Here is a 27867-nt window from a genome sequence, read left to right as displayed (position 1 = left end):
GATGAAAATTTAAAGCTATTTGAATAGCCCACCATCTGATGATGATGGGCTAAAAAGAACAAAAAGAAGATAATTAATGAGAATCTAGTTTTATTCACAGAAAAACATGGATATTTATGTAATTGCTGGATAAAAGATCACATAGTGTCCACACAAATGTTTTAGTCTCATGTCCCAAACTGCACATAGAACTAGACTCCACTTGGTGTCAAGACATAACTTAGGAGTTAGCATTGGGTCCCTTCCTTCGGCCGAAGGTAGCAACTGTTACACCAAATCTTCTGTTGTACTGCATCCTCCTCTTGGCACGACCAGTCTTGGCCTTCTTCTTCTCCTGTTTTTCTACCTGTTGAACAAAGAAAGCAATGTAATGGACTCCTGTTTGAAGCTATGAGTAAACTATACTTGGATAACATAATGTAACAATTGTCCTATCCACTTCAGGTTGATGAGATTTGCCTGTAGTTGTGTATATTGTGACCAAAGTAAAAAAGTCTTTTTCTGCAATCCTTTCAGAATTATAAATGTTGAATGACTGTTAAATGTGAATCAGAATAGCCAAGGGAATTTACAAAACTGGAGGCCTATATCTTTGCTTATTACTACATATAAAATTCTCTCAGGATGTATTGGTAACAGAATAAAAAAAAATCCCATGTATGCGGAGTGTTGCGTGTATGTTGTGCGAGGTGCGTGTTTTGGGAGACTGCGGTATATTCATGTTGTGTCTTCTTGTATAGTGGAACTGTTGCCCTTTTTATAGTGCTATATCACTGAAGCATGCCGCCGAAGACACCAAGCAACACACCCCACCCGGTCACATTATACTGACAACGGGCGAACCAGTCGTCCCACTCCCTGTATGCTGAGCGCTAAACAGGAGCAGAAACTACCACTTTTAAAGACTTTGGTGTGTCTCGGCCAGGGGACAGAACCCAGAGCCTTCTTCACAAGGGCGAACGCTCAATGTTGTGATGAAAATGAAACATATATACATTTGTTTTAGGAATGTTCATGGATAGCAAAGCTTCGTAAGGATTTTGAGAAATGGTTACTTGAGAAAACCACTTTCAATGTTAGTTTATCACCATTATCAATACTGCTTGGTCTACATGGTCGACATAACAATATGTTTAAAATAATGTCATTACTTTTCAAACAACATGTATATCACTGTAGAATTAAGAAAATTTATGTATGTTTTGAAGTACTTAAATCACATATATGTAAGTATTATGAGGCGGAAAAGGTTATGTATAAATCTAAAAATGAATATACAAAATTCCTTATAAGATGGGGAGGATGGCATGCCTTGTTTGAAAAAGAAAACATTGAAATTTAGTTGTCTCTTTGACAATTCACATATTGTAGATAGATGAAATGTTGGTCTTGTAGGGTTTGTGTAAATGTGTATGTCCAATTGTTACTTGTTGCATATATACAAAATTGTAATGTAAGACATATTATTGGTATTGTGATCAATTGTATTCCTTGTTCTGTATAATAACATGTTCATGAAAATCAATAAAAAATTTGAATGAGAAAAAAAATAAAAATGAATCAGAATGACAATAGTTAGATTTATAAATGTTGAATGACAGCTAAATGTGAATCAGAATGACAATAGTTACAGATTTATAAATGTTGAATGACAGTTAAATGTGAATCAGAATGGCAATAGTTACAGATTTATAAATGTTGAATGACAGTTAAATGTGAATCAGAATGACAATAGTTACAGATTTATAAATGTTGAATGACAGTTAAATGTGAATCAGAATGACAATAGTTACAGATTTATAAATGTTGAATGACAGTTAAATGTGAATCAGAATGACAATAGTTACAGATTTATAAATGTTGAATGACAGTTAAATGTGAATCAGAATGACAATAGTTACAGATTTATAAATGTTGAATGACAGTTAAATGTGAATCAGAATGACAATAGTTACAGATTTATAAATGTTGAATGACAGTTTAAATGTGAATCAAATTAATCAGTACATAGTTACAGATTTATAAATGTTGAATGACAGTTAAATGTGAATCAGAATGACAATAGTTACAGATTTATAAATGTTGAATGACAGTTAAATGTGAATCAGAATGACAATAGTTACAGATTTATAAATGTTGAATGACAGTTAAATGTGAATCAGAATTACAGTAGTTACAGAATTATAAATGTTCAATGACAGTTAAATGTGAATCAGAATTACAGTAGTTACAGACTTATAAATGTTGAATGACAGTTAAATGTGAATCAGAATTACAGTAGTTACAGATTTATAAATGTTGAATGACAGTTAAATGTGAATCAGAATGACAATAGTTACAGATTTATAAATGTTCAATGACAGTTAAATGTGAATCAGAATTACAATAGTTACAGATTTATAAATGTTGAATGACAGTTAAATGTGAATCAGAATGACAATAGTTACAGATTTATAAATGTTCAATGACAGTTAAATGTGAATCAGAATTACAATAGTTACAGATTTATAAATGTTCAATGACAGTTAAATGTGAATCAGAATTACAAAAGTTACAGATTTATAAATGTTCAATGACAGTTAAATGTGAATCAGAATGACAATAGTTACAGATTTATAAATGTTCAATGACAGTTAAAATGTGAATCAGAATGACAATAGTTAGAGATTTATAAATGTTGAATGACAGTTAAATGTGAATCAGAATTACAATAGTTACAGATTTATAAATGTTGAATGACAGTTAAATGTGAATCAGAATTACAATAGTTACAGATTTATAAATGTTGAATGACAGTTAAATGTGAATCAGAATGACAATAGTTACAGATTTATAAATGTTGAATGACAGTTAAATGTGAATCAGAATTACAATAGTTACAGATTTATAAATGTGAATGACAGTTAAATGTGAATCAGAATTACAATAGTTACAGATTTATAAATGTTGAATGACAGTTAAATTGAATCAAATAGTTACAGATTTATAAATGTTGAATGACAGTTAAATGTGAATCAGAATTACAATAGTTACAGATTTATAAATGTTGAATGACAGTTAAATGTGAATCAGAATTACAGTTACAGATTTATAAATGTTGAATGACAGTTAAATGTGAATCGAATACAGTTAAATTTATAAATGTGAAATGTGAATCAGAATGACAATAGTTACAGATTTATAAATGTTGAATGACAGTTAAATGTGAATCAGAATTACAATAGTTACAGATTTATAAATGTTGAATGACAGTTAAATGTGAATCAGAATGACAATAGTTACAGATTTATAAATGTTGAATGACAGTTAAATGTGAATCAGAATGACAATAGTTACAGATTTATAAATGTTGAATGACAGTTAAATGTGAATCAGAATTACAATAGTTACAGATTTATAAATGTTCAATGACAGTTAAATGTGAATCAGAATGACAATAGTTAGATTTATAAATGTTGAATGACAGTTAAATGTGAATCAGAATTACAATAGTTACAGATTTATAAATGTTGAATGACAGTTAAATGTGAATCAGAATGACAATAGTTACAGATTTATAAATGTTGAATGACAGTTAAATGTGAATCAGAATTACAATAGTTACAGATTTATAAATGTTGAATGACAGTTAAATGTGAATCAGAATTACAATAGTTACAGATTTATAAATGTTGAATGACAGTTAAATGTGAATCAGAATGACAATAGTTACAGATTTATAAATGTTGAATGACAGTTAAATGTGAATCAGAATTACAGTAGTTACAGATTTATAAATGTTGAATGACAGTTAAATGTGAATCAGAATTACAATAGTTACAGATTTATAAATGTTGAATGACAGTTAAATGTGAATCAGAATGACAATAGTTACAGATTTATAAATGTTGAATGACAGTTAAATGTGAATCAGAATGACAATAGTTAGATTTATAAATGTTGAATGACAGTTAAATGTGAATCAGAATGACAATATAGTTACAGATTTATAAATGTTGAATGACAGTTAAATGTGAATCAGAATGACAATAGTTACAGATTTATAAATGTTGAATGACAGTTAAATGTGAATCAGAATGACAATAGTTACAGATTTATAAATGTTGAATGACAGTTAAATGTGAATCAGAATTACAATAGTTACAGATTTATAAATGTTGAATGACAGTTAAATGTGAATCAGAATTACAATAGTTACAGATTTATAAATGTTGAATGACAGTTAAATGTGAATCAGAATGACAATAGTTACAGATTTATAAATGTTGAATGACAGTTAAATGTGAATCAGAATGACAATAGTTACAGATTTATAAATGTTGAATGACAGTTAAATGTGAATCAGAATTACAATAGTTACAGATTTATAAATGTTCAATGACAGTTAAATGTGAATCAGAATGACAATAGTTACAGATTTATAAATGTTGAATGACAGTTAAATGTGAATCAGAATGACAATAGTTACAGATTTATAAATGTTGAATGACAGTTAAATGTGAATCAGAATTACAATAGTTACAGATTTATAAATGTTGAATGACAGTTAAATGTGAATCAGAATTACAATAGTTACAGATTTATAAATGTTGAATGACAGTTAAATGTGAATCAGAATGACAATAGTTACAGATTTATAAATGTTGAATGACAGTTAAATGTGAATCAGAATTACAATAGTTACAGATTTATAAATGTTGAATGACAGTTAAATGTGAATCAGAATTACAATAGTTACAGATTTATAAATGTTGAATGACAGTTAAATGTGAATCAGAATGACAATAGTTACAGATTTATTGTTAATGACAGTTGAATGTGACAGAATTACAATAGTTACAGATTTATTAGTTAAATTAAGTGGTAACTGATGCAGTTAGATTAGATTTCATTGGCATGTAACAGAAGGCGATGATTGGCTGAAAAGCGATGGCAGCACCGGATGTTGATTGGCCCAGAATGACAACATTGTTGAATGAAGTAGGCAGAGCCAGTTAAATGTGAATCAGATCTTTGATGTTGACACACGGACTCTGTTGTTTACAAATGTGACTGCAATCATGTTCAGTGTACGTTCTGTTTTTAAAGGTTGAATGTTGTTGACAATAGTACAATGTGAATACAATCAATAGCTCTGTCAGTACGTTACACGATTTAAAATTCGTTACTTGTTTTGTCTTCAGAATTATTAAGCGATCCTTTTGAGGATTTGTTGTACATGTAATAATTATTGGCTATTGAATCCGTCTCGATTCGTTCGGTTGAATCTACAGTTAAAGGTCATACAGAATGTAGCTTTCATCTACGGACAGTATACTCCTTCCCAGGAATGGATTAGTTACAGATTTATTTTTGCATCAGTGTTTATAAGCTTTATAAATTTGAATGTGTGAATCTGATGACGTGGTTTTTATCGTATTTATGAATCTTCAATATTAAGATGTTGTAATGTTACATAGTACAGATGTCAGTTAAGCCAGAATCTAGCTACGTTGTTGTGTAGCGGAAAAGTGAATCACCTTCTGCCACGATTTATTGTTGCTGCAAGTGACAGTTTGGTGTTCAAGGAAACCAAATCAAGTACGGTCTGTCAAGTAGATTATCAATGTATTGTCAATTTATATTCCGATGAAACAGTTACAGTTTTATAACATAATAATTGCGGTTTGTTAGTAGGGATGTTGATTATAGTTGTAGACGTAGAGTATTGAATGTGCATCGCCTAAAATACTTACCATTTGCAATTTGTTTCATATTTGCACGGTCCCTTACAGGTTTTTAAATGTTCTCAGGAGGTTAAATGCGCATCAGAATGCCGACGGTAGTTTACACAAATATAAATGGACTGACAGTTTAGCCGAGAATGTGTCAACAGTTACTAGATTGAAAATGCTCATCTACCCCCAGATTAAATGTGACTGGTGACAAGTTAAATTTAACAAGAGGCCCAAAGGGCCTTACCGGTCATCTGAATACTCACTTGGCTAATGGTTAAATTTTAAATTTCATATTGGTGTCCAATTTGTCAGGACAATGTCGCAGGATTCATTTTCAATTTCTGATTCAGCTAAATTTTCTCTTTCAAAACAGAGGCCGAATGACAAACAGGGCCCTAAAACATGTAGTGACAGGTTATATTAGATATAGTTGCCATGGTTCAGCCATCTTCGATTTGGCGATCAACCATGAGTTGTAAAAAGAAAACACTTTGTGACACAGTTAAATGTGAATCAGAATGACAATAGTTACAGATTTATAAATGTTGAATGACAGTTAAATGTGAATCAAGAATGACAATAGTTACAGATTTATAAATGTTGAATGACAGTTAAATGTGAATCAGAATGACAATAGTTACAGATTTATAAATGTTGAATGACAGTTAAATGTGAATCAGAATACAATACAGATTTATAAATGTTGAATGACAGTTAAATGTGAATCAGAATACAATAGTTACATGATTTAAAATCAGAATTACAATGTTACAGATTTAAAAATCAGTTACAATAGTTACAGATTTATAAATGTTCAATGACAGTTAAATGTGAATCAGAATTACAGTAGTTACAGAATTATAAATGTTGAAAGACAGTTACAGCACCGTTACAACAAGTGTTCCTGTTAACACTCATTCACTCGATAGCCACGTTTGCTGGTAGCTGATGTAGTAGGCTGGTAACTGATGCAGTAGATTAGATTTCATTGGCATGTAACAAAGGCGCTGATTGGCTGAAGCATGGGCAGCCCGACTGATTGGCCCCACGACAACATTGAGAAGTAGGCAGAGCCAGCAGATCTTTGATGTTCACACCCGACTCTGTTGTACAATGTGCTTGATCATGTTGTGTACTATTTTATGATGTTTACAATGTATACAATCAATCGCTGTATTCAAAATTCGTACTTGTTTTGTTTCACTTATTAAGCGATCTTTTGAGGATTTGTTGTTCATAAATTATTGGCTATTTCTCTCGACTTCGGGAATTATTCATACTGTAGCTTATCTACCAACGTTCCAATGGATCAAATTTTGCATCGTGTTTATAAATGTGTGTGGTTTTTATCTATTTATTCTTCTATCTGTTGTAATGTTACATGTAATGTCAAAGCCGAATCTAGCTACGTTGTAGCGGAAAAGGAATCACCTTCTGCCCGACTTTTCCGCTGCAAGCGTTTGGTGTGGAAACCAAATCAAGTACGGCTGACAATAGATTATGTCTTGTCAAAATATATTCCGATCAAACATGGTTTTAACATATACTTGGGTGTTAGTAGGGATGTTATTCTAGTTGTAGACGTAGAGTTTGAATGCATCGCCTAAATACTTACCATTCAATTTGATTCATATTTGCACGACCCTTACAGGTAATGTTCTCGGAGGTTGGCGCATGCACGACGGTAGTTTACAAAATATTGGATGACTTTAGCCGAGAAATTGTCAACACTAGATTGAAATGCATCTATCTGATTAAATACTGGTGACAAAGTTAAACAAGAGATCCCAGTGGGATCTTGGCACCCACCAAAGAATGATCTATGTCTGACAATGGAAAGAGGGATCTTTTCCCTGCTTTTCAAACTTTTCAAAACATACAACATATGAAATTTAAGACAGATCGCTTCATTACTTTCTGAGAAACAGCGGTGAAATCCAAGATGGCCACCGGTTGGCTATCTTGTTGACCGATCAGTCCCAAAGGTACTATGCACAACTAAATCCCAAGGGGAACCTACGGATGGAATATGAGAGATAGCCCTTCAGTAATTTCTGACAAATAGCGATACCTATCAAAATTAAAGATGGCAGCCGGTTGGCCTTCTTGTTGACCCAAGGTTCATACAGAATTCAAGATATGAAATTCAAGGCTTTTCAAGGCCTTTTCAAGGCTTTTGATGATAAAATTCAAGGCCCTTATAGCCATATTATAAGCATAAGAATTTCATATTGACAAGAAAATAAAAATGTTTCTTTCATTCTTCTCACATTAATCCTTTATATTGATGATATCTGACGAATTTGCAGACAGTTTAAAGTGAACAAATAATTTGAGAAATTTCAATCTAACCATCACATCATTGTCAAATAAAAACTAGAAAGCCATGCTCTTAGTCTTCCGTTATAACTTCAATTTGCTTGAACAAGCTTGACATTACAGATGCTTCAATTCCTCTAACTTTCCCATACATCGCTAAATCTAACTCATAACCATCCCTCTCTCACCCTATCTAAACATCTGTAAGAAGGTCCCGATCTTTTGGAGATTGTACTGTCTCAAAATACTGATATTCAACTATGATTTTACCATCTCAAATTGCCGATCTTTAACTATGAATTGCCTTGAACAATATCTAAAGAAAACCATTAAACTAATCCAATTCACTGTCAGAATTTAATATGATATCAAAATGCAGTCATCATTATTGTCCTCACCTTTTGACGATAGCCAGGCTCCCCGCCACGTTTTTGTAGCCGGCTAGTGATGCTGACTGATCCAGCTCAGTGATCTGTCTATATCTTATTATTACTTAACCCCTCATAAATAACAAACCCATAGAAGACCCTGATTCTTCTTTTATTAGATAGTGATAAAATCAGTTGTGTTCCGAGTATCATATTACCGATAACTGGTGGTACATTCTAGAGACTCCACAAACGTCATTTTCATTTTGTTGTCAATATGACGTGATAAGCGTGGTAAGGGTTAAGAAAATTTTTAACGATTTTTCTGCAATTAACCACCAAAATTAGAAGATGTCTGTGATAGATTAAGTAAATTCATGGCCTAAAATTATGTTTTCAAGGCTATACGACCATTTTTCAAGGCCTTTCAAGGCCATATATCAATTTCAAGGCCTTTCAAGGCAGACACTCAAAATTCAAGGCCTTTTCAAGCCTGTGCGAACCCTGTGACCAATCAGTCCCAAAATGCAATATGCACAACTAGGGGCCTAAGGGAACCTACATATGAAATTTGAAAAAGATCCCTTCAGTACTTTCTGAGAAATAGCGATAACAAATTTTAACTATCAAAATCCAAGATGGCCGCTGGTTGGCCATCTTAATGAACGATTAGTCCCAAAATGCAATATGCACAACAAGGGTCCTAGGGCAATCTACATATGAAATTTGAGAAAGATCTTTTCGGTTCTTTCTGAGAAATAGCAATAACAAATTTTAACTATCAAAATCAAAGATGGCTGATGGCCGGCCATCTTGTTGACCGATCGGTCCCAAAATCCAATATGCACAACTAGTCCTAGTACTTTCTGAGAAATAGTGGTAACAAGAATTGTTAAGGGACGGATGGACAGACGACGGACCACGGACGAAAGGCGATTTGAATAGCCCACCATCTGCGCATACAGCTGGAATAGCATCCCCTACTAACATCCAGGTATGTGCCAAAGCCGGGTTTTATCGGAATATATTTTGACAAGACACGATGGTCGGTCGTACATTGTACCCAATTTGGTTTCCCACACCTTGCTGTAAAGTTATAATTAGTCAGGAGCAGGCGATATCTTTTCCGTACAACTTTTGACTGACTTTTCTGCTACAACATTAGCTCTTTCCATACGTACTTCACTGAGAAGCTCTGATTCAGTTTATACATGAGGTAATTAAAATGTGTTTGTATAATCTTTTTCCATTATGAAGCTTAAATTGCCGATCACCTTCAGTACACGTTTCTGATCTTGGTAATCGCCGACTGTTTAGCTCCGCCCCTACATTGAAGCGACAGCCAATGAGAGCCGCGCTTACACAGCTTATTGAATGTTGCTGGCAAACTGACTAGCTACCATGCAAACTGACTAACTACCAATCAACGGTACCACCTACTAGACTGGTCGTCACACGTACGCTTATTGTAACTGTGCTGTAAATATGTATCAGAATTACAATAGTTACCTTTGGTGTCTGTCCCTTTACTTTACCAGCACGAGCCAGAGATCCATGGACTTTACCTGTTTAGGTAAAATACAAAACAACATTACACGTTTCCAGAGAGATGAAATGTAGTGTTTTCTTAATTCAAAAGATACAGGCCCCTGAATTTAATAAGACAAGAATTCCATGGAAGTGGATGTGTCGCCTGCACAGCAGTTTAAAACATCACAAAAAATAGATCTCATTGATAAAAAACAATATATAAAATTTAGTTAAAATAGGATAATAAATTTTAAAATGATCGCACAGAAACCAAAAAATTATCTGTTATGACGATTTTTATAGTCCTTTAACTCTTGCAAATATCAACGGATTTGACCAATCTGAGATCTCATTAATATAAAGTAATATACCATAGTTGTTTGAAATCGGACAATAAATACTAAAGTTATCGAACGGAGACCATGGATTTATCTGTTTTGACGATTTTAAAGTCCTGTAACTCTTGCAAATATCGACAGATTTCGACCAGTATCAAACCCATCCGTGCTTTAATTGATATAAAGCATTATCTCCCACTTGGTTGACATTCAATACTAAAGTTATGGCCGACGCTGACATAGTGATACCATTATCACAGGGGGAACCTGATTTGGGTAAATGCAATTACCCGTATCCAACATGGCGATACGAGAAAATTGTACTGTCTGTTCACAAAATAAATGGATATTTTTCTGGCATAACCTCCTTACATCAGTTGATATGTCACGGCCGATACCAACACTTGTATTTTTGCAGTAAATCTTACCTCCAAGCATACGGACATCACATTCCAATGTAGCAAGATCATCAAAGCTAATGAGCTTGACATTATCGCTCAAAGGCTTGCCAGCATACAGGATGACCTGCTCCTCACAAGGGAACCCTTCTGTGCCATTGAGGAAGGTCTAAAAAATAAATTGTTGAACTTAAAAATGATAGGTTTCAAAAAAATCTTCTGGTTTATAATAAAAACATTTTCAAAAGTAACACAAATACTTGAGGAAGAAAAAGGAACCACTCCTGTAACATGTTAAAATGGGGGTAGCTCTTGTGAGTGGTCATACAGGAGAATGATAAGTTGGACCAGTATAAAACAGATCAAGGTTAGTGCTAGCGCTGTGTATCGCGAGGTATGTGACGTATGATACGTATCATGATACAGGGTTCACGATATGATACGCATCGTGATATTTTGATAGACACTTCGAATTTAGGCTTTTGCTTCAAACTCAACACTCATTACAAAAGATGCGACTTTTATTCATTTCCCATGCATATGTTCCATTACTAGATTTAGTAGATAGAAACTTGAAATAAGACCAGCAAGCGGCCTTTGAAGCCACAGACGCTGACACAAGTTTAGTTTTATGCTCCTTGTGGGATTCCGCAATTTTGCTACTAAAAAACGTTCGTCTGACCTTGACCAAGGGAGATAATCCAGTGTTCAATTTTTATTTTTAGGTATCACCATACTAATAAATTGCACATGACGCATTGATGCACCACCAAGCGATGCAATACATTGATGCATCAGTGAATCGTTACACTATCGTTGACTAATCAAGGTCTATTTTTCATAAATCTGATTTTTATCTCGTGTAACTTTTCTTTTAAATCTAAGTAAGTTACCTTAACATCCTGTACAGTCTCATCACCTGCAATTTGCAAGGTGTGCGTCTTGGTTCCACGAACGAACAACTGCATTTTTACCTATAAAGAAACATATTTGCATTAATTTCTTAAATATCATCAAGACAATTTGCTGTATCGATTCGACAATACTGAGGTAATTCAGATTTTAGGTCCAGTGAATAAAAGTCTTCATAACCTAATCCCTATTGAGATTCCTCCTCAAGACACTGTTTATACTCGGACGTTTGATAGATGTCTCTCGTCCAAATCCCTACTCAAGCCTTCTAAACTTTATTCTAGAAAATCAGTCAGGCTGACCTAACTCATGTAGGGTCTATTACAGAAATAATCCAACTGCAGTGGTTCCCATACTGGTACACATCGGTAGTGGAGATATTTTTCTCTCAAAATGCACATGTATTATTTAGCGAAGTATTAAAAACAAAGAACCATCTCATTTTGTAAATGATTCTTGTGCAATAGCTACTTTGAGCAGACATTTTGAAAGTCCCTCGCTATCAGGAGACCGCTACTGTCTTTCAATAAAATTCATTACCTGTATACCTTATTCCATTCAATGTAATAAGCATTGTATAGAACGCATAACAGTGATTAGCGACAGCGATTATAAAAGAGTCTTGAGGAGGAATCTCAATATATTCATAACCCACCGCCAAGATTTTCTTACACTTATGACAAAACAACTACATGAAGGCTGTTTGAAGTTGAGTCACACAATTGCCACTTGGTAAAGACAAATGTACGTAATTCTTCCATCATTTAGGTTCAAAATTAACATGTTAATATTTGCAGATTCAATCATAATACAATATTGCGTTTATCTATTACTTATTGCATTATGTCGTCTGTAGCTTTACTAGGATCAATGAATTCACATGCACGTTTCAACTTGATGTAAACAAAAATATGACGATCATCTATCGGACACAAAAATGTGTACAATACCCATTTCTACCAAAGACACATACAAATACTCTTTTCCACGTACAATCACACAATGGAATTTCTTACCAGTAGAAGCAGTTCAACAAAAACATTCAGAGACTTCAAGGTACACACACCATACAGTCCCTGAAGCCTTCACAACAAACTAAATCATACTCGAGCTCTTATATCCTGTTTTTAAGTTATATATTGCATCAAAAACATATCACTGTATACATATATATAATAATCTATATATACATTTCTGCTGTATATAACGGTCACATACCACTGCGCCCCACCCACATGACCAAAAATCACCTAGACCAAGAGACCATTATTATACTCAAACTCAAGTATTATACCCAAATTTCAGTATGGGTTTGTTATTAAAAATAGTCTAAATCACTGAAATCTCAACTTTTGCTATACTTTTCAAAAAATCGCATTAATGTATGCCAAGATAAAGCATATTTTACTCAAATTTATGTAGTAGAAGCATTTGTTACTTAGGAACTTTTCTAAAATTATTGCATCTATTTTCGATACTTTCCGACATACAAATATATATAATTTTTTGCATTTGTGTTGTTTCACAGTTAAATGCGACTTGTGAAATATTTGGGAAAAGTTCATTTAAAGCATTTTTATCTATATTAGTAACAAATCCATACTCCAATTGGTTTGCGTATAATACACAAGTTAGTGGTTTTCCCCAACCTGACCTGTTCACTGATGATCGAAAATCGTCCCATACAGTCCTAAAACAAATATGTCATTTAATGTTTACTAAATTCCTTTACATCAATATCGCCGAAGTATAAGCTGTTAGCTTTTTATGTCATCTAAAGAAGCAGTCAAGAGTTGATGATCTTACTTCAGTGTAAGGCCCAATTTGACGATCTGGCGATATCTTTAAAGGTTTCCAACACAGAATATAACCGACCACACTGTAACTTAAAGAATGTAAATAACTGGACAACTAACTTTTACATTTTAATGCACACTTTTAACCATATAGTGTCACAATCACGTGAAATAGACACGGTAAACCTACAGTAACTTACACGTGCTTGTGCAACACAAAATGGCAGCGAGGAAAAAGAAAGTACTTGCGCATGTGCACAAATAGATAGATCATCAAAATGTTTGGTGATTGTGGCGCTTAACTATCTTTCGTGTGTTCTCGGATTTTATCCACCAAATCAAATTTTCCAATGAACAAATCTAAAAATATTCCAAACGAATTCACATTTTTGATGACGTTTTATGCAAAGCTCGAAAACTTTCTAAACGCGCGGTAGAGTTCTTGTTTGCAGAATGGCAAGCACATTAGGACAAACTTGTTTGCACCGGATGGGAGACAATGTAAAGAAGCATAGACTTATAACGCTTTCGGATAAGGACGAGGTATGCATAAAAAGTCGGAAGTTCGTACTCAAAAATAGACTAAGTGACATTTCAAATCGTTTGTTTACATCTCCAATCACAGTTGTGGTAGAATTAAATACTCTTCATAGATAGAAAGGTCTCACGGCCCTCTACAAAATCTACAAAAATTGTGAATTATATGACCATGGGGTCTCAGGTTTCGCCCTGGGGAGGGAGTTAAGTTTACTATAGTGTATATAGGGAAAACATTTTGAGCATTATTTATTCATTTGTAATGTAAAAGAACAGGGAAAATACATATTCCTTTTGAGTGCCCCGACCAGGAATCGAACCCGGGTCTCTGGCTTGGACATCTGTAGGACTCTACTGACTGAGCCAAAGAAGCATGCTCCGTCAGCTGATCCGTCAGCTGAGTGACAGAGACCGTATTTAACAATATTTACAAACCACACCGACCCGCACCATTTACAGTAATAGATGAAATTAGTCGAAAGTTGTCAGAATTATCCCTATGAGATGGCCATTGAGTCCTGACTGAAGGCAAGGCCTTAAAGGGCACAGCCAGATGTTTTAATATGAATCACGCACGGCATACGAAGAGCGAAGCTCTACTTGTTTTTTTTTTTTCTATTTCATGTAGAAGACATAATTTAGAAATAAAAGGATGCACTTTAAGGTAGGTCCATACTTTTGAAAACCGTGCCAATTCATATGACGCTATACCGGAAGTTGCGGAGGTTGCCAGAATGGTTTCCGATACGCCACGACATCCCACTTGGATATTTTTTCAATATGTGAAAATTGTCTACATATAAATTCGAATGTTTAAAATCATTAAATAAATCAAATAGAAGCAGTGAAGTGAAAATCATATGCAATTTCTGAGGTTTTTGCGTTCCCAGTCGTAAATGGGAATGGATTTTCAAACACCGGAAGTGCCGTTCGTCGCTTTAAATGATAAGAGGGGACCCGGCCGGACCGAAATTCAGGAATTATAAAAAATCGCATACGAATTTCCTTTAAACACAAAATTTGGAGAAAATTATAAAAACACACAAACATAAACCAGATATACTATCACAAAACATATGAACTGATGTGGAATGTTTTTTTGCGGCATGATTTTAGAAAAATAGTCAAATATGACCCATCTTAGCACTGGATGAAATGGGGGTAGGGTTGTGAGTTACAAACTTCAAGCTTACAAAATTGTGAAATTTTGATCGAGGACCCCATGTTTTTATATGATATTTAAAAAATATATTATCTTGGGCCTATCATATACAAATATTGTGAAATTGACATGGGTTTTTATTTCCTTTTTGGCCTATTCATTGATTTTTTACGGGCGAAAATATGGCAAAACACCATAATTACGTATAGAAACGGTCCTGGAAAATAACAAAAATTAGTTAGCATTTGTAAAAATACAAGAGTTTTGTATATTGTTCTATCGTTAGAAATTTAGGACAAAAAATCAACAGGATCGAGACTACATTCACCCTAATATTACAGAAAACATAATTTTACGATTTTTTCTATTTTCGGCCAGCAAATTTGCATGGATGGTATATTTCAAGCTCAAATATCTCAAAAAGTAGTTCGAGAACACCCATTTATCTTTACAGATTTGAAATCTACATGAAAAATGCAAGAAAATAAGACCTGTTAGAAAAAAATGACATGGGTTTGTCCAAAAGTATAGAGCTACCTTAAACTATAGAAGTATATGATGTAATAATTGTCTAGCATAAACTCAAAGATTCAGATTTCTCTGTGTCCATTCAAGGCCTGGGCCGTTTTCGTTTATTCGGAACAACTATAAAACCTGACGGACCTGCAATTTTTTATACATGCCTGTGAGGGCCTTGTCAAGGCTTGTCTGAAAGCACTATAAAATCACCAGGTCCGTCTGTATTTAATACACGAACAACTAGGTCCAACCAGTCAAACTGTATAACCAAAAACGGCCCTGGAGTGCCGCGTATGCAAATCCTATGATTTCGTGCCATTTGTTGATGTTGTGTGAAGGCATGATTCCTTGTGTTCATCTTCGCCTTGGCGGATATTTTGACTGCATTCTATAGCTTTTGATTTTCAAATTCTTATTATTATTATTTAAGAAATAATAAAAAATGTTTAATTACTCCTGTGATGCATTTGCATTAGTTAAATATATACTTACTGGGGAGAGTAGTACCGGAGCAACGCACAATTTCCCCATATGTATGAAAAAATGGCAGCCGCAAACTGAAGCTGTCAGTGTGTAGGAGTTCATTTCAAAAATCTTCTTCTGAATTCACAGATTTGATGAAACCAAATACAATCTTTATAGATTAAAAAGTCAAATTTTTGAAATCACTGACTGACTTCAAGGGCCTGATGGGCCAATATATCGTGTTTATATGTCCTTGTTTTATTCTGCATTCAAAATCAGGTGACTGGTAAGGCCCATAGGCCTCTTTTTTGTATCAAGATGGTTGATCATATGGTTTAAACAAATTGACCTTGACCAACCTCTATGAGACTGAAAAATAGGACCAAAACCAGGGATCAATCTAGCTCTGATTTATTACTGTTTATGGGTAAATTTCCCCTCAAGGAATGAATTCCCCTCTGGCTTAAAATTCTTCATTTGAAGCTAAAAAATGACCGTTTTTGTAACACAATTTTGCCTGTGACTTATTTTTCATTATTTTTTTTAGACTTTTGTTTGCAAATTTCTTTCAGCTACTGCATATTTTATGATAAACTCAAATTTTTTCATTATTGAGCTTAAAATCTTGCTTTACTAAATCTAAAAATAAAATTGGTTGTTTTACAGTACTGTTTCGTCAAAATGAATTTAATTTTGGACCAAAATAAGAAGATTCAAATTCCCCTATATTTTGTGCCAAACATTTCCCCTATTTTGAAAAAAGGGTAGTTTCTACCAAAACCTAGATTGATCCCTGAAAACCAGAAAGTCAAATGGACAAGGTTAAAACATTTTTCAGCCCAGAAATATGAACTTGTGAGTTCTGAGATATGGCAGTACCAGTGACCTTGTGAAAGATGTATTTTTATGAGCTTTAATATTAGGAGTTCCGAGATATGGCATACATCATAATCACCGGAAGGTGGGACTAATCGACGATCAATAGTACTTTACCCACGTTGTTTTGGGATCTCGAAACCCCCATACTATAGTAGTCTTTATTTGGTTAGAACTAATTGTATTTCAGTAATTGTATACTTTGAAAAAATATGATTTGCATGTACTGTTTTTCTCATTCAAGGTAACAATTGGTCGATCACCAGATGTTACGGTATGTCTTCTTTCTGATGTAATCTCACGTTGTCATGCGACTCTGAAGAAATCAGACTCTGGGGTTTGGTCAATCAAAGATAACAAGGTATGTAATGTATTTATACTGACATATATGTAGTTTATGATATACTGATAACCGGACCCATATTGGTATTGGTATGGTAAACATATATATCACTTGATTATCTCCCCTAGTTTACCGATGACGCAATAATACCTTGAATGGTTACAGTTACGTCAAACATGCCTTTAGCACTACAGTGAACATTGTATGGCAGAAAACTTTGCTTATATGATTTGATTAATATGTTATTTATTTTATTTGCTTGAGTTTTGATAAAGAGGTAATTGAGTCCTACTTATTAATCAAAACCTATTAATTTTATTATATATTTAAAGGAATGTGAAAATATATTTTGTTTTAATTATTGTAGAAATTTGTTTTGTAATGAGGGTAGTATCAATATGTACATGACATGTTTTTGAAAATTCAGTTATTCAGAATTGAACAATTTGATATAATTCTTGGAGCATCTTTATCTAAACAATAATACTTATTATAACTTTTTAACTTTTTGTTAACTGTTTGTTTAAACACATATACATTCTTTCCATAAGTTTTAGTTGTTTCCTTGGCAGAGCCTTAATGGAGTGTATGTTAACAGTGTTAAGCTGGTGGCCAACCAACCACACATACTGACAGAGGGAGACATTGTACAACTCGGCATAGCAAAACCGTCACAGGACAAGGCAGAATTCATCTTTAAATTCCACAAAAATCTCAAAGTAAAGCGTGTCCGACAAAATTCTTCTCAGGATCTATCACAAAATTCTGAAAATGCATATGGAAAATACTCAATGAAAAGAATCAAACTAGACTGTGCAAGTAAGCCTGTTCATTTTAAATCAATATTGAAAAAGGACAATACAGAAAAGTTAGAGAGTGATCCACAAGTGTCAAGTTCACAACCGGAACTTGGCTGTTCTGATGAAGAAACAAATAGCAAGTGTACTCTTAGAGGAAGCAACAATACAAACTCAGATAAAAGTTGGTCACCATTCATGGACTATAAAGAAAAACTTAAACTACAGGAAAGTGAAGCAGACTTAAAACTGAAGGAGTATGAGGCAAAGATGGCAGAAATGCAAAAAATGCTGCAAGAAAAAGAGGCAGCACAAAATGAGATAAAGAATGAACTTGAAGAAGAAAAGAAAAGGCGAGAAAATCAGGAAAAAGAATTGAATATCATGCTTAAAAAGAAAGAAGAAGAAATGGAAATAGCACTTAAAAAGAAGCGAGTAAGTTTAAAGATCAATCCTGAATTACCCAGTACCAGATCATATAGTCAGTCCTTGGTTGAAATTGATTACAAGTCTTCCAGACAGCAAATTATATATAATTTAAGTACTAGGCCTATTTTATGTTGTCATTGCCCTATGTTAATGAGTTATTTTCACAACTACTACAGATTTAGATACAAAAATAGGCTATTCAAAATTGCCTTTTGTCTGGGCACGTGGTTTGCATCTTTCTGTCCATCTGTCCATCCATAAATAATTCTTGTTTCTGCTACCGATATTTCTCAGAAAGTATTTCACAGATCTTTTTTCAGGTAAAAAATTCATCTTTCATTTGACTGGTAAAGATCTATCAATGGTGGACAACAAGATCCATCTGGAATCTTTTGTTGCATTGAGAAAAATGCATTTAGCAGTTCACAATTAATACTCATGGCACTTACGAAAAGAACGAAAATTACAATACCAAAATTCTTAATTTTGATTCAAATTATCAGATGGTTTTATGTATACATATCACAAACTCCTGAAAATGGATTCTTTGTAGTTAAAAATTTTGGTAAGCAAATATTAGAAGTACATGTGAAGATTTACAAAAACATATTTAGTTTCATTCACTATTTCTACTGAATTACACACATGTCTACATTATATTTCAATTTCAATTACAATGGAATTTTTTAGCTGCCATTAAAAGACTACAAAAAGAAACTTTGAGCATATAATTCCCTTTGAAAAAGAGCTTTCATTGTTTTTAATGGCTTTTTCAGGAGGAGGAAGAGAAAATGAAAGAAGAGCTCGAAAACCAGTTACTAGATAGGGAAGCACAGATGTTGGAGCAACTTCAATCTGAAAAAGACCGTCTGCTAGTAGAAAAACAGAAAATTGAAGAAAATCTAAAATCAACAATAGAAGAGAAGGATCGGCAGCTGCAAGAAGAACTAGAGAGACAGAAAGAAAAACTTGATAGTGTTATAAATAAAAAGGAAGCAGAGCAGCGTATGCTGGAAAGCCAACTGAATGACACAAGAGCAGAAAAGGATCAGCAGAAGGAAGCTGTCCTACAGGCTAGAGAGGACATTCTGTCAAACTTCGCCGATCTCATGGAGACAGAGTTACAGTGTAGCATATGTAATGAATTGTTTGTACAGGTAAGTATCCTGCGTATTAAGACAGTATTCCATATTGGTTACAGTGTAATATCTGTAATGAACCGTCAGTACAGGTATTCCATATAAGTTAGTGTAATATCTGTAATGAACCGTCTGTTCAGGTATTCCATATTAGTTACAGTATAATATCTGTAATGAACCATCTGTACAGGTATTCCATATTAGTTACAGTGTGTTTTATCTGTAATGAACCGTCTGTACAGGTATTCCATATTAGTTACCGTGTGTTTTATCTGTAATGAATGGTCTGTACAGGTATTCCATATTAGTTACAGTGTGTTTTATCTGTAATGAACCGTCTGTACAGACTATTCCATATTAGTTACAGTGTAATATCTGTAATGAACTGTCTGTACAGATATTCCATATTAGTTACAGTGTTATATCTGTAATGAACCGTCTGTACAGGTATTCCATATTAGTTACAGTGTGTTTTATCTGTAATGAACCGTCTGTACAGGTATTCCATATTAGTTACAGTGTGTTTTATCTGTAATGAACCGTCTGTACAGGTATTCCATATTAGTTACAGTGTGTTTCATCTTTAATGAACCGTCTGTACAGGTATTCCATATTAGTTACAGTGTGTTTCATCTGTAATGAACCGTCTGTACAGGTATTCCATATTAGTTACAGTGTGTTTTATCTGTAGGAACCGTCTGTACAGGTATTCCATATTAGTTACAGTGTGTTTTATCTGTAATGAACCGTCTGTACGGGTATTCCATATTAGTTACAGTGTGTTTTATCTGTAATGAACCGTCTGTACAGGTATTCCATATTAGTTACAGTGTGTTTTATCTGTAATGAACCGTCTGTTCAGGTATTCCATATTAGTTACAGTATAATATCTGTAATGAACCATCTGTACAGGTATTCCATATTAGTTACAGTGTGTTTTATCTGTAGGAACCGTCTGTACAGGTATTCCATATTAGTTACAGTGTGTTTTATCTGTAATGAACCGTCTGTACAGGTATTCCATATTAGTTACAGTGTGTTTCATCTGTAATGAACCGTCTGTACAGGTATTCCATATTAGTTACAGTGTGTTTCATCTGTAATGAACCGTCTGTACAGACTATTCCATATTAGTTCTGACCAACTACTGGTATTAATAGTGTGAATTATGCAGCTGATGGAATTTTACTACTTATGTAAATGAATAGATTGTATTTATCTTATATTTGTTTAAATTGAACTCCATGACTCTTCCTACATTGTACTTGTATTGGTATTATTACTTGTGTATAGGTATAACGACCATATATGTCAGTGTATTTTTGTAATATTTCCATTGATAAAAATCAAGGCTTGTATTATGAAGTATCTTGTTTACTCTCCTAATTCCAGTACCTCATAAATATTGGTTCTCTCTTTATACAGTCAAACCTGTCTATAACGATCACTGAAGGGGGAGACAGAAAATTGGTCACTATTGACAGGTTGCCTTTATAGACAGGTTGGTGCTTTTGTGCCAACCAGCAAGCCAGTAAATATAACAGAATTATATTAATGCAAAACTGGCCTACTATTGGATATCTATATATTCATTACCATGCATTATTTAAGATCTGATTGTGTCAATATATTTCGGTGAGTTGTGTTCGTAAAGGGTGATTTACACAAAATAGTGGAAATCAATCGAACTTGTTTCCCATTATTTTTTAACAAGATTAAGTTGTTGATCACTGATTGATTTTTCAGTGATTAAAAGGTGATTCATTAATTAATAAAAAACAAATTTTCAAAATATCAGTGTATAAACTTTTTACTTAACATTCATTCAAGATTTTTGGTGTTTTTTGTATCGCCTGCAACGCAAGTACGACACATAGGTATCACTATGTCTGTGCTGGCGTCGATGGCGTCCAGAAAACAGTTTCCGTGCAATACTTGATTTCAACCGAATTTGGTATATTGCTTTATTTCAATTTGATCTCGGATGGGTTCGATACTGGTCAAAATCAGTCAATTTTGCAAGAATAACAGGACTTGATAACTTCAATCAGTTATTATCAAAAAATATTGAAATGTAAATAATTCTGGAATTCTTGTTGTTTATAACTGAGCATACTACACTTTGTGATTAATATATAGCTTACACCGGTTAGAATCAAAACTGTTTTGATAATAAAAAATTAAGTAAGTGAATTTTATGTTTATACCTATTTTTAGGTCATTTGACCCAAAGGGTCAGGATGACCTATAGTCATCATGCACCGTCCGCCGTCCTTCTCAATTTCTACCAGAGCAATTTAATTGAAACTTGAAACATGAAATGCGGCTGATATGATCTTGTCAAAGTGTTGTTATATCTCTGGTTGATTCCAGATTGAAGATTGCTACCATGACACCATATCTAATTATTTTCCTATACAGCTATTGCCAAGATAGTCAGATGACCGTTAAGGCCCTTGGGCCTCTTGTATTTTTATCCAATCAATTATTCTAGATCTTATTTCAATTCTTTCTACACAGGCTACATCTTTGAACTGTTCCCATGCATTTTGTGCTAACTGTATAGAGGAATGGATGAAAGTGAAGAAGGAATGTCCAATCTGTCGAGCAGCCATTTCATCTAAAGTGCGTTCCATTGTGCTGGACAGTTATATAGATAAAATGGTTGAACATCTGAGTGATGATCTAAAAAAGCAGCGTGCAGAACTAGTGGCATCACGCAAAGGTAAACAACTAGCTACCATTAACTACAGAGATGTGTAATACAAGTTCTGAAGGGTCAGGATTACTTAGGCTGTTTTCGATTATGCGGTATGACTGGTTGGACCTAGTAGTTTGTTAATTAATTAAAGACGGACCTGGTGATTTTATATTATTTTCAGACGAGCTTTGGCAAGGCCCTCACAGGCCTGTATCCAAAAACTGCAGGTTCGTCAGGATTTATACTTTAAATAATGACTTTAACAAACGGTCGAACTGGTTGTTCCATATGTCGTCGTCCAATGTGCCCAAGGTACTGATATTTGGCATGTAACATGATAGGATAAAGGGCTACTAAATTTGTTCAAATGGATGACCCTGAACTTCATTCAATGTCACAAAGGTCAAGTATGCTAAAATATTTTTAAGACTTCCTCTCTATTATATGTTGTATTATATTTATAGTGAGATGACTGTTTAGGCCCATTGGGCCTCTTTATGTATCTTCAGCGATTATTAACTCATTACTTGTATATAGCCTGTATTAAAGAAAGTTCCTATCTACACAAATTAATTGAATATATAAAATGCTTTAATAAAGGTAGTTATGAATATTTCTAATGAATCTATTCCTTTTAAAGCTGAGGCTGCTAAAAAGGCTGAACAAGATCAACCTGGACCTTCAGGAAATGGTAGAGGAAGAGGGCGTGGGCGAGGTAGAGGTAGAGGGCGTGGGCGAGGCAGGGTCGCCGCCGACCCTCCATTGCCTGAGGCTCCACCTATTATTATACCAAGTGACGATGATATTGATGGAGGTGTGGTCTCCAGTGATGACAGTGATCACTTTGAAAGTCTCAGTGACTCGTCCATGCCTTCTTACGATGATGATTCTGATGACAGTTCTGAATATGTCCGGGGAGAACGAGGGGCTTACTTTGGTGGTTATGGAAGATGTTTTAGATGTGGTAAATATATTTTAAGGTCATCTGACCCGAAGGGTCAGGATGCCCTATTGTCATCATGCACTGTCCGTCGTCGTGCACCGTATGCCGTCCGCTGTGCGTAAACTTTTCATTCAAACAACTTCTTCTCAATAACCAGAAGGCCCAGGGTACTGATATTAGGCCTGTATGATGCTGGGATGAAGGGCTACCAAGTTTGTTCAAATGAATTACCTTGACCTTCATTTAAGGTCACAGGGGTCAAATAGGCTAAAATCTTTTAAACAACTTCTTGTGAATAACTAAGAGGCCTAGAGACCTGATATTGGGCCTTTGACATCTGGGATGAAGAGCTATCAAGTTTGTTCAAAGGAATGGCCTTGATCATCGTTGAAGGTCACATGGGTCTAAAAGGCTAAAATCCTTTAAACGACTTCTTCTCAAGAACCAGAAGGTCCAGGATACTCATATTTGCCCTGCAGCATGCTGTAATGAAGGGCTAACAAGTTTGTTCAAATGAATGACCTTGAATGAGGTCAAAAAGGCTAAAATCTTTAAACAACTTCTTCCCAAGAACCCGAAGGCTCAGGATACTAATATTGGGCCTGCAGCATGCTGGGATGAAGGGCTACTATGTTGTTCAAATAAATGACCTTGACCTTCATTCAAGGTCACAGGGGTCAGATAGGCTAAAATCTTTAAACGGCTTCTCAAGAACCGAAATACCCAGGGCACTGATATTGGGCCTGTAGCATGCTGGGATGAAGCGCTACCAAGTTTGTTCAAATGAATGACCATGACCTTCATTCAAGGTTACAGGGGTCAAAAAGGCTAAAATCCTTTTCACAACATCTTGTGAATAACTAAGAGGCCTAGAGACCTGATATTGGGCCCTTGACATGCTGGGATCAAGGGCTATCAAGTTTGTTCAAAGGAATGACCTTGATCTTCATTGAAGGTCACAGGGGTCAAAAAAGCTTAAATCCGTTAAACGACTTCTTCTCAAGAACCAGAAGGCCATGGATACTCATATTGGGCCTGCAGCATGCTGGAATGAAGGGCTAAAAGTTTGTTCAAATTAATGACCTTGACCTTCATTCAATGTCACAGGGGTCAAATTGGCTTAAATCTTAAAATGACTATGTTGGATATATTGTGCCAATAGTCAGATGACGAAATGCCCATGGGCCTCTTGTTTCTCATACCTATAGGTGGAGTACTGGTTTATCTCTGACAATACACTCTTGTCAAATGAGGCGGTATTATATGGCTACCCATATGCAATCGATCTTGTGACGTCACTCTATCAACAATACTTTAAATTGTCAGATATTCCACTACACAAATAATTTGGCGGTCATAATTACAGCAAATATAGTACTGATGCGATTTTCATATTCATAATAATACTCTTGAGTGTGATATATCAGGTAAACTGTTGATTGTGTTCTTGTTGTTTATAAATTATATTTTATATGATTATTCAGGATCAAGAGGACATTGGGCAAATGGCTGTCCATTTTCGTAGCTGTATGGACTTTTATTGTGAACTACTCTTCGTGATAGGCGCTTCTCCCTCTGTGACAGCTGCAGGGATCTCCTCTTCTAATGGATGGTGTGTATCTACTTCCTGTGGCAGCAAGAACTCACAGTCTCACTAAAATGCTGGAATCAGCTATACATATGTGTGTTAATTTATCTATATGTTAACTTTAAAGTAACTTCTCATTGAACTCTTTTTACCAAGACAGAAGGCAAGTGACTTTTGCCTCTATGGTTGATATCTGTACCAGGTTGAATTGAGCAGATGAACATTTAATCTTTATTAATATTGAGGAACTATAACATTATAACAGGTGCCCTATCTCTCAGATTGATTTGTGTTAAACAAGATGAACTGAATGGTCCAGTGTCATAAAGTAATGATAAACTGACTTTTAATAGTATTCCTGAGAAAAATACCAATTGAGCTTCATCACCATGAAAAGAGAGATAAGTACCCATGTCTGTCCTGTCCAGTCCCATCATACAGAGGCTGGCCTTATCTGTCTAACAGATACCTAGGCTTTCATTTCAGATTTCATTTTTAGCTTGCCTCTCAAGAGAGGTCTAGGGGGCTTATGGAATCACTCTGGCGGCGGTGTTGGTGTCCCAGGTTAAGGTTTTGGTGTAAGTGTTGAAAAACTGTTATCTTTAGCAACGGAGTCGGGACATTGATTTCTTCATTAATTACGGATTGTAAGTGTTGTGATGGGTATGAACTATGAGTTTAAAGAGGAAAATGCTAGATTTGAGAATTTCAAGAGGCCCTAAGGGCCAAAATCTCCAGGTTAAGGTTTTGGTGTAAGTGTTGAAAAGCTGTCATTCATATCAATTGACATTGATTTCTTCATTAAGTTAGGATTATAAGTGTTGTGATGGGTATGAACTATGATTTTAATGAGGAAAATTCTAGATTTTGAGAATTTCAAGAGGCCCAATGGGTCAAAATTATCTGGTTGAGGTTTTGATGTAGGTGTGAAAAAATTGTTATCCATAACAACTGATGTTGATTTCTATATTAATATAGGTTTGCAAGTCTTGCTTTTGGTATGGACAAATATCTTACAGATGAAAAATTGCAATTTTGAGAATTTCAAGATGGATTCGTTGCCAATTTGTATTTTACTTTAACTAACATTGGTTTCTGCCTTGGTTTACATAGGTTCTTAGGATTTATATGTTATTGACATGGGCATTCATTTTAGGGGTAAAACACAGGATTTTAGCTGCCAGAGGCGAGCTTTGCTGTTTTCAAAAAGCTCTTGTAATTACTCTGTTTTATATATATATATCAAGCTTTTTGTTTGTTATATGCTGTAAACTTCAAAATTTATGTTTGATTAACATTGATACTTACAAAGTAATTCTCCTGCAAAATATTATTGTAACAATGCATTCATTATTGATTCCTGAAATTGATTATCATACATGTTTTCAGTATAGATTAAAGTTGTGAAAAACTAATTGATAAAAAACATGACTGTAATTTTTTATAACTATGGAGCACTTCCAATGTTTCAGTTCAAGTAATGCATGTATATGGTCCTTCTCAGCATATTGGCACTTACTGTAATTTGAATATACATGTATGTATATCTTTAAAAAGAGAAATTGTCTATTTTACCAAGGAGATCGAAGCAATGCATGCTTGCTTGTTAAGATACAGAAATTGACTATTTTACATGTATTGTTATAGGACCAGCTTGCAGTTACAACCAATTGATAGATATAACACTTGATTCCCCATCAAGGTTGAATCTGATGATTTGTATAAATATGTGTATAACAACATGAATGCTTTTTTTTGGTCCCCAGAGATTCATCATCATTGTTATTTACTGCGTGACTTTGATTACTGATGTATAGGGTTGGTTATATGTTCATGCAATGAATAGGCCGTATACAAATTAGGCAGTATACAAACTTGTTTTGATTTCAATGCAATGAATAGGCCATATACAAATTAGGCAGTATACAAACTTGTTTTGATTTCAATGCAATGAATAGGCCATATACAAACTTGTTTTGATTTCAATGCAATGAATAGGCCATATACAAATTAGGCAGTATACAAACTTGTTTTGATTTCAATGCAATGAATAGGCCATATACAAACTTGTTTTGATTTCAATGCAATGAATAGGCAGTATACAAACTTGTTTTGATTTCCTAGAATTTGGTTCATGTATAGAAAGTTAAGGGAGCCCTGTGTGGCTGCCAGACTTCTGTTAGTGTCTACCCCTGAGTAATTGTTACTTCTTGGCTGGGACATGTTATTGTCATCTATGTCCCCGTTATTGTTTACTGTCAATCGTACCCCACTCAATACTACAATACTACACAAGTTTTCTGTATATGTGAGACACCTACCTGTAGCTCTTCTCTCTTTATTGTTGGATTTCTTTTACACAACCCTTCTGTCATATTACAGAGTTATCTGCTTTTGCAAGTATCAATTTTGTGAAGGAAAACTATTTGATTTCACCCTGAAAAAGTGAATCAGACTGACAGAAACTTTACTTCACAATCAATACCTAAACACAAAGGCAGATAATTCTGTAGTAGGTTAATACAGAATTGGATAACTGACAATTATTTTGTGCGACAGCATGCTATAAAAAGATACAAAAGTACATGGTGATGATGTTTGAGAGTAGGTGCATGTAGATACAACATAACCATACTTTATAGCTGTTCATGATCAATATTTATTCTTGTTCTGTATGTTTTACACTGTCACAAAAGACAGATGCTTATCTTCTGGTAATTATGAAATTAATGTAAATCTGTTGATTATTACTACGTAGTAATGTATCTGAATGTTGCAACAGCACAAAAATAGCAAAGTTATCTATCAAGATTCAATACATCCACCATTGTGTTCAACCATCTGAGTACAGATATTTGTAAGCATTCTTTAATACTACATCGTTCTTAGTGAAATCATTTTGTTTGAAACATATATTACACTATGTTACTACAAGAAGTCAAAGATATTTTATTAAAGTGTTTGTTTTTAAAAAAAATAATGATTATATA

General features: G+C 34.2%; 2 protein-coding genes across 3 annotated transcripts; one reads left to right on the top strand and one right to left on the bottom strand.

Moving 5' to 3' along the window:
• Positions 1-72: 72 nt before the first annotated feature.
• LOC138319184 (ubiquitin-like FUBI-ribosomal protein eS30 fusion protein) lies at positions 73-13707 on the bottom strand. The gene is made up of 5 exons (XM_069262158.1): positions 13579-13707; positions 11564-11644; positions 10701-10839; positions 9914-9969; positions 73-346 (listed from the first exon to the last, which is right to left on the bottom strand). Exons 2-5 carry the CDS (start codon positions 11636-11638, stop codon positions 221-223), a joined length of 396 nt encoding a protein of 131 aa, XP_069118259.1. The 5' UTR covers positions 11639-11644; positions 13579-13707; the 3' UTR covers positions 73-220.
• On the top strand, positions 13708-27867 carry LOC138319180 (E3 ubiquitin-protein ligase RNF8-like). Of its 2 annotated transcripts, XR_011207964.1 has the most exons (8): positions 13708-13921; positions 17182-17298; positions 17853-18512; positions 19283-19663; positions 22166-22370; positions 22987-23310; positions 24774-26875; positions 26932-27867. XR_011207964.1 is itself a non-coding variant. In XM_069262150.1 (7 exons), exons 1-7 carry the CDS (start codon positions 13832-13834, stop codon positions 24812-24814), a joined length of 1818 nt encoding a protein of 605 aa, XP_069118251.1. In that variant the 5' UTR covers positions 13708-13831; the 3' UTR covers positions 24815-27867. The 2 variants fall into 2 exon arrangements, 1 of the variants encoding a protein (XP_069118251.1); XM_069262150.1 differs by having other exon boundaries at positions 24774-27867.

This window comes from Argopecten irradians, chromosome 3, assembly GCF_041381155.1.
Source record: "Argopecten irradians isolate NY chromosome 3, Ai_NY, whole genome shotgun sequence".
Lineage (NCBI taxonomy): Eukaryota > Metazoa > Mollusca > Bivalvia > Pectinida > Pectinidae > Argopecten > Argopecten irradians.
The sequence above is the reverse complement of the archived record's forward strand: the minus strand, read 5'-3'. Positions and strand labels throughout refer to the sequence as shown.

Coding starts and splice junctions, on each gene's coding strand:
- LOC138319184 (XM_069262158.1), bottom strand. CDS start 11,638: ATGCAGTTGTTCGTTCGTGGAACCAAGACGCACACCTTGCAAATTGCA. Junction 9,970..10,700: donor TGATGTCCGTATGCTTGGAG/GTAAGATTTACT, acceptor TTACCTAAACAG/GTAAAGTCCATGGATCTCTG. Junction 347..9,913: donor TAAAGGGACAGACACCAAAG/GTAACTATTGTA, acceptor TTTGTTCAACAG/GTAGAAAAACAGGAGAAGAA.
- LOC138319180 (XM_069262150.1), top strand. CDS start 13,832: ATGGCAAGCACATTAGGACAAACTTGTTTGCACCGGATGGGAGACAAT. Junction 18,513..19,282: donor TAGCACTTAAAAAGAAGCGA/GTAAGTTTAAAG, acceptor TGGCTTTTTCAG/GAGGAGGAAGAGAAAATGAA. Junction 23,311..24,773: donor TGGAAGATGTTTTAGATGTG/GTAAATATATTT, acceptor ATGATTATTCAG/GATCAAGAGGACATTGGGCA.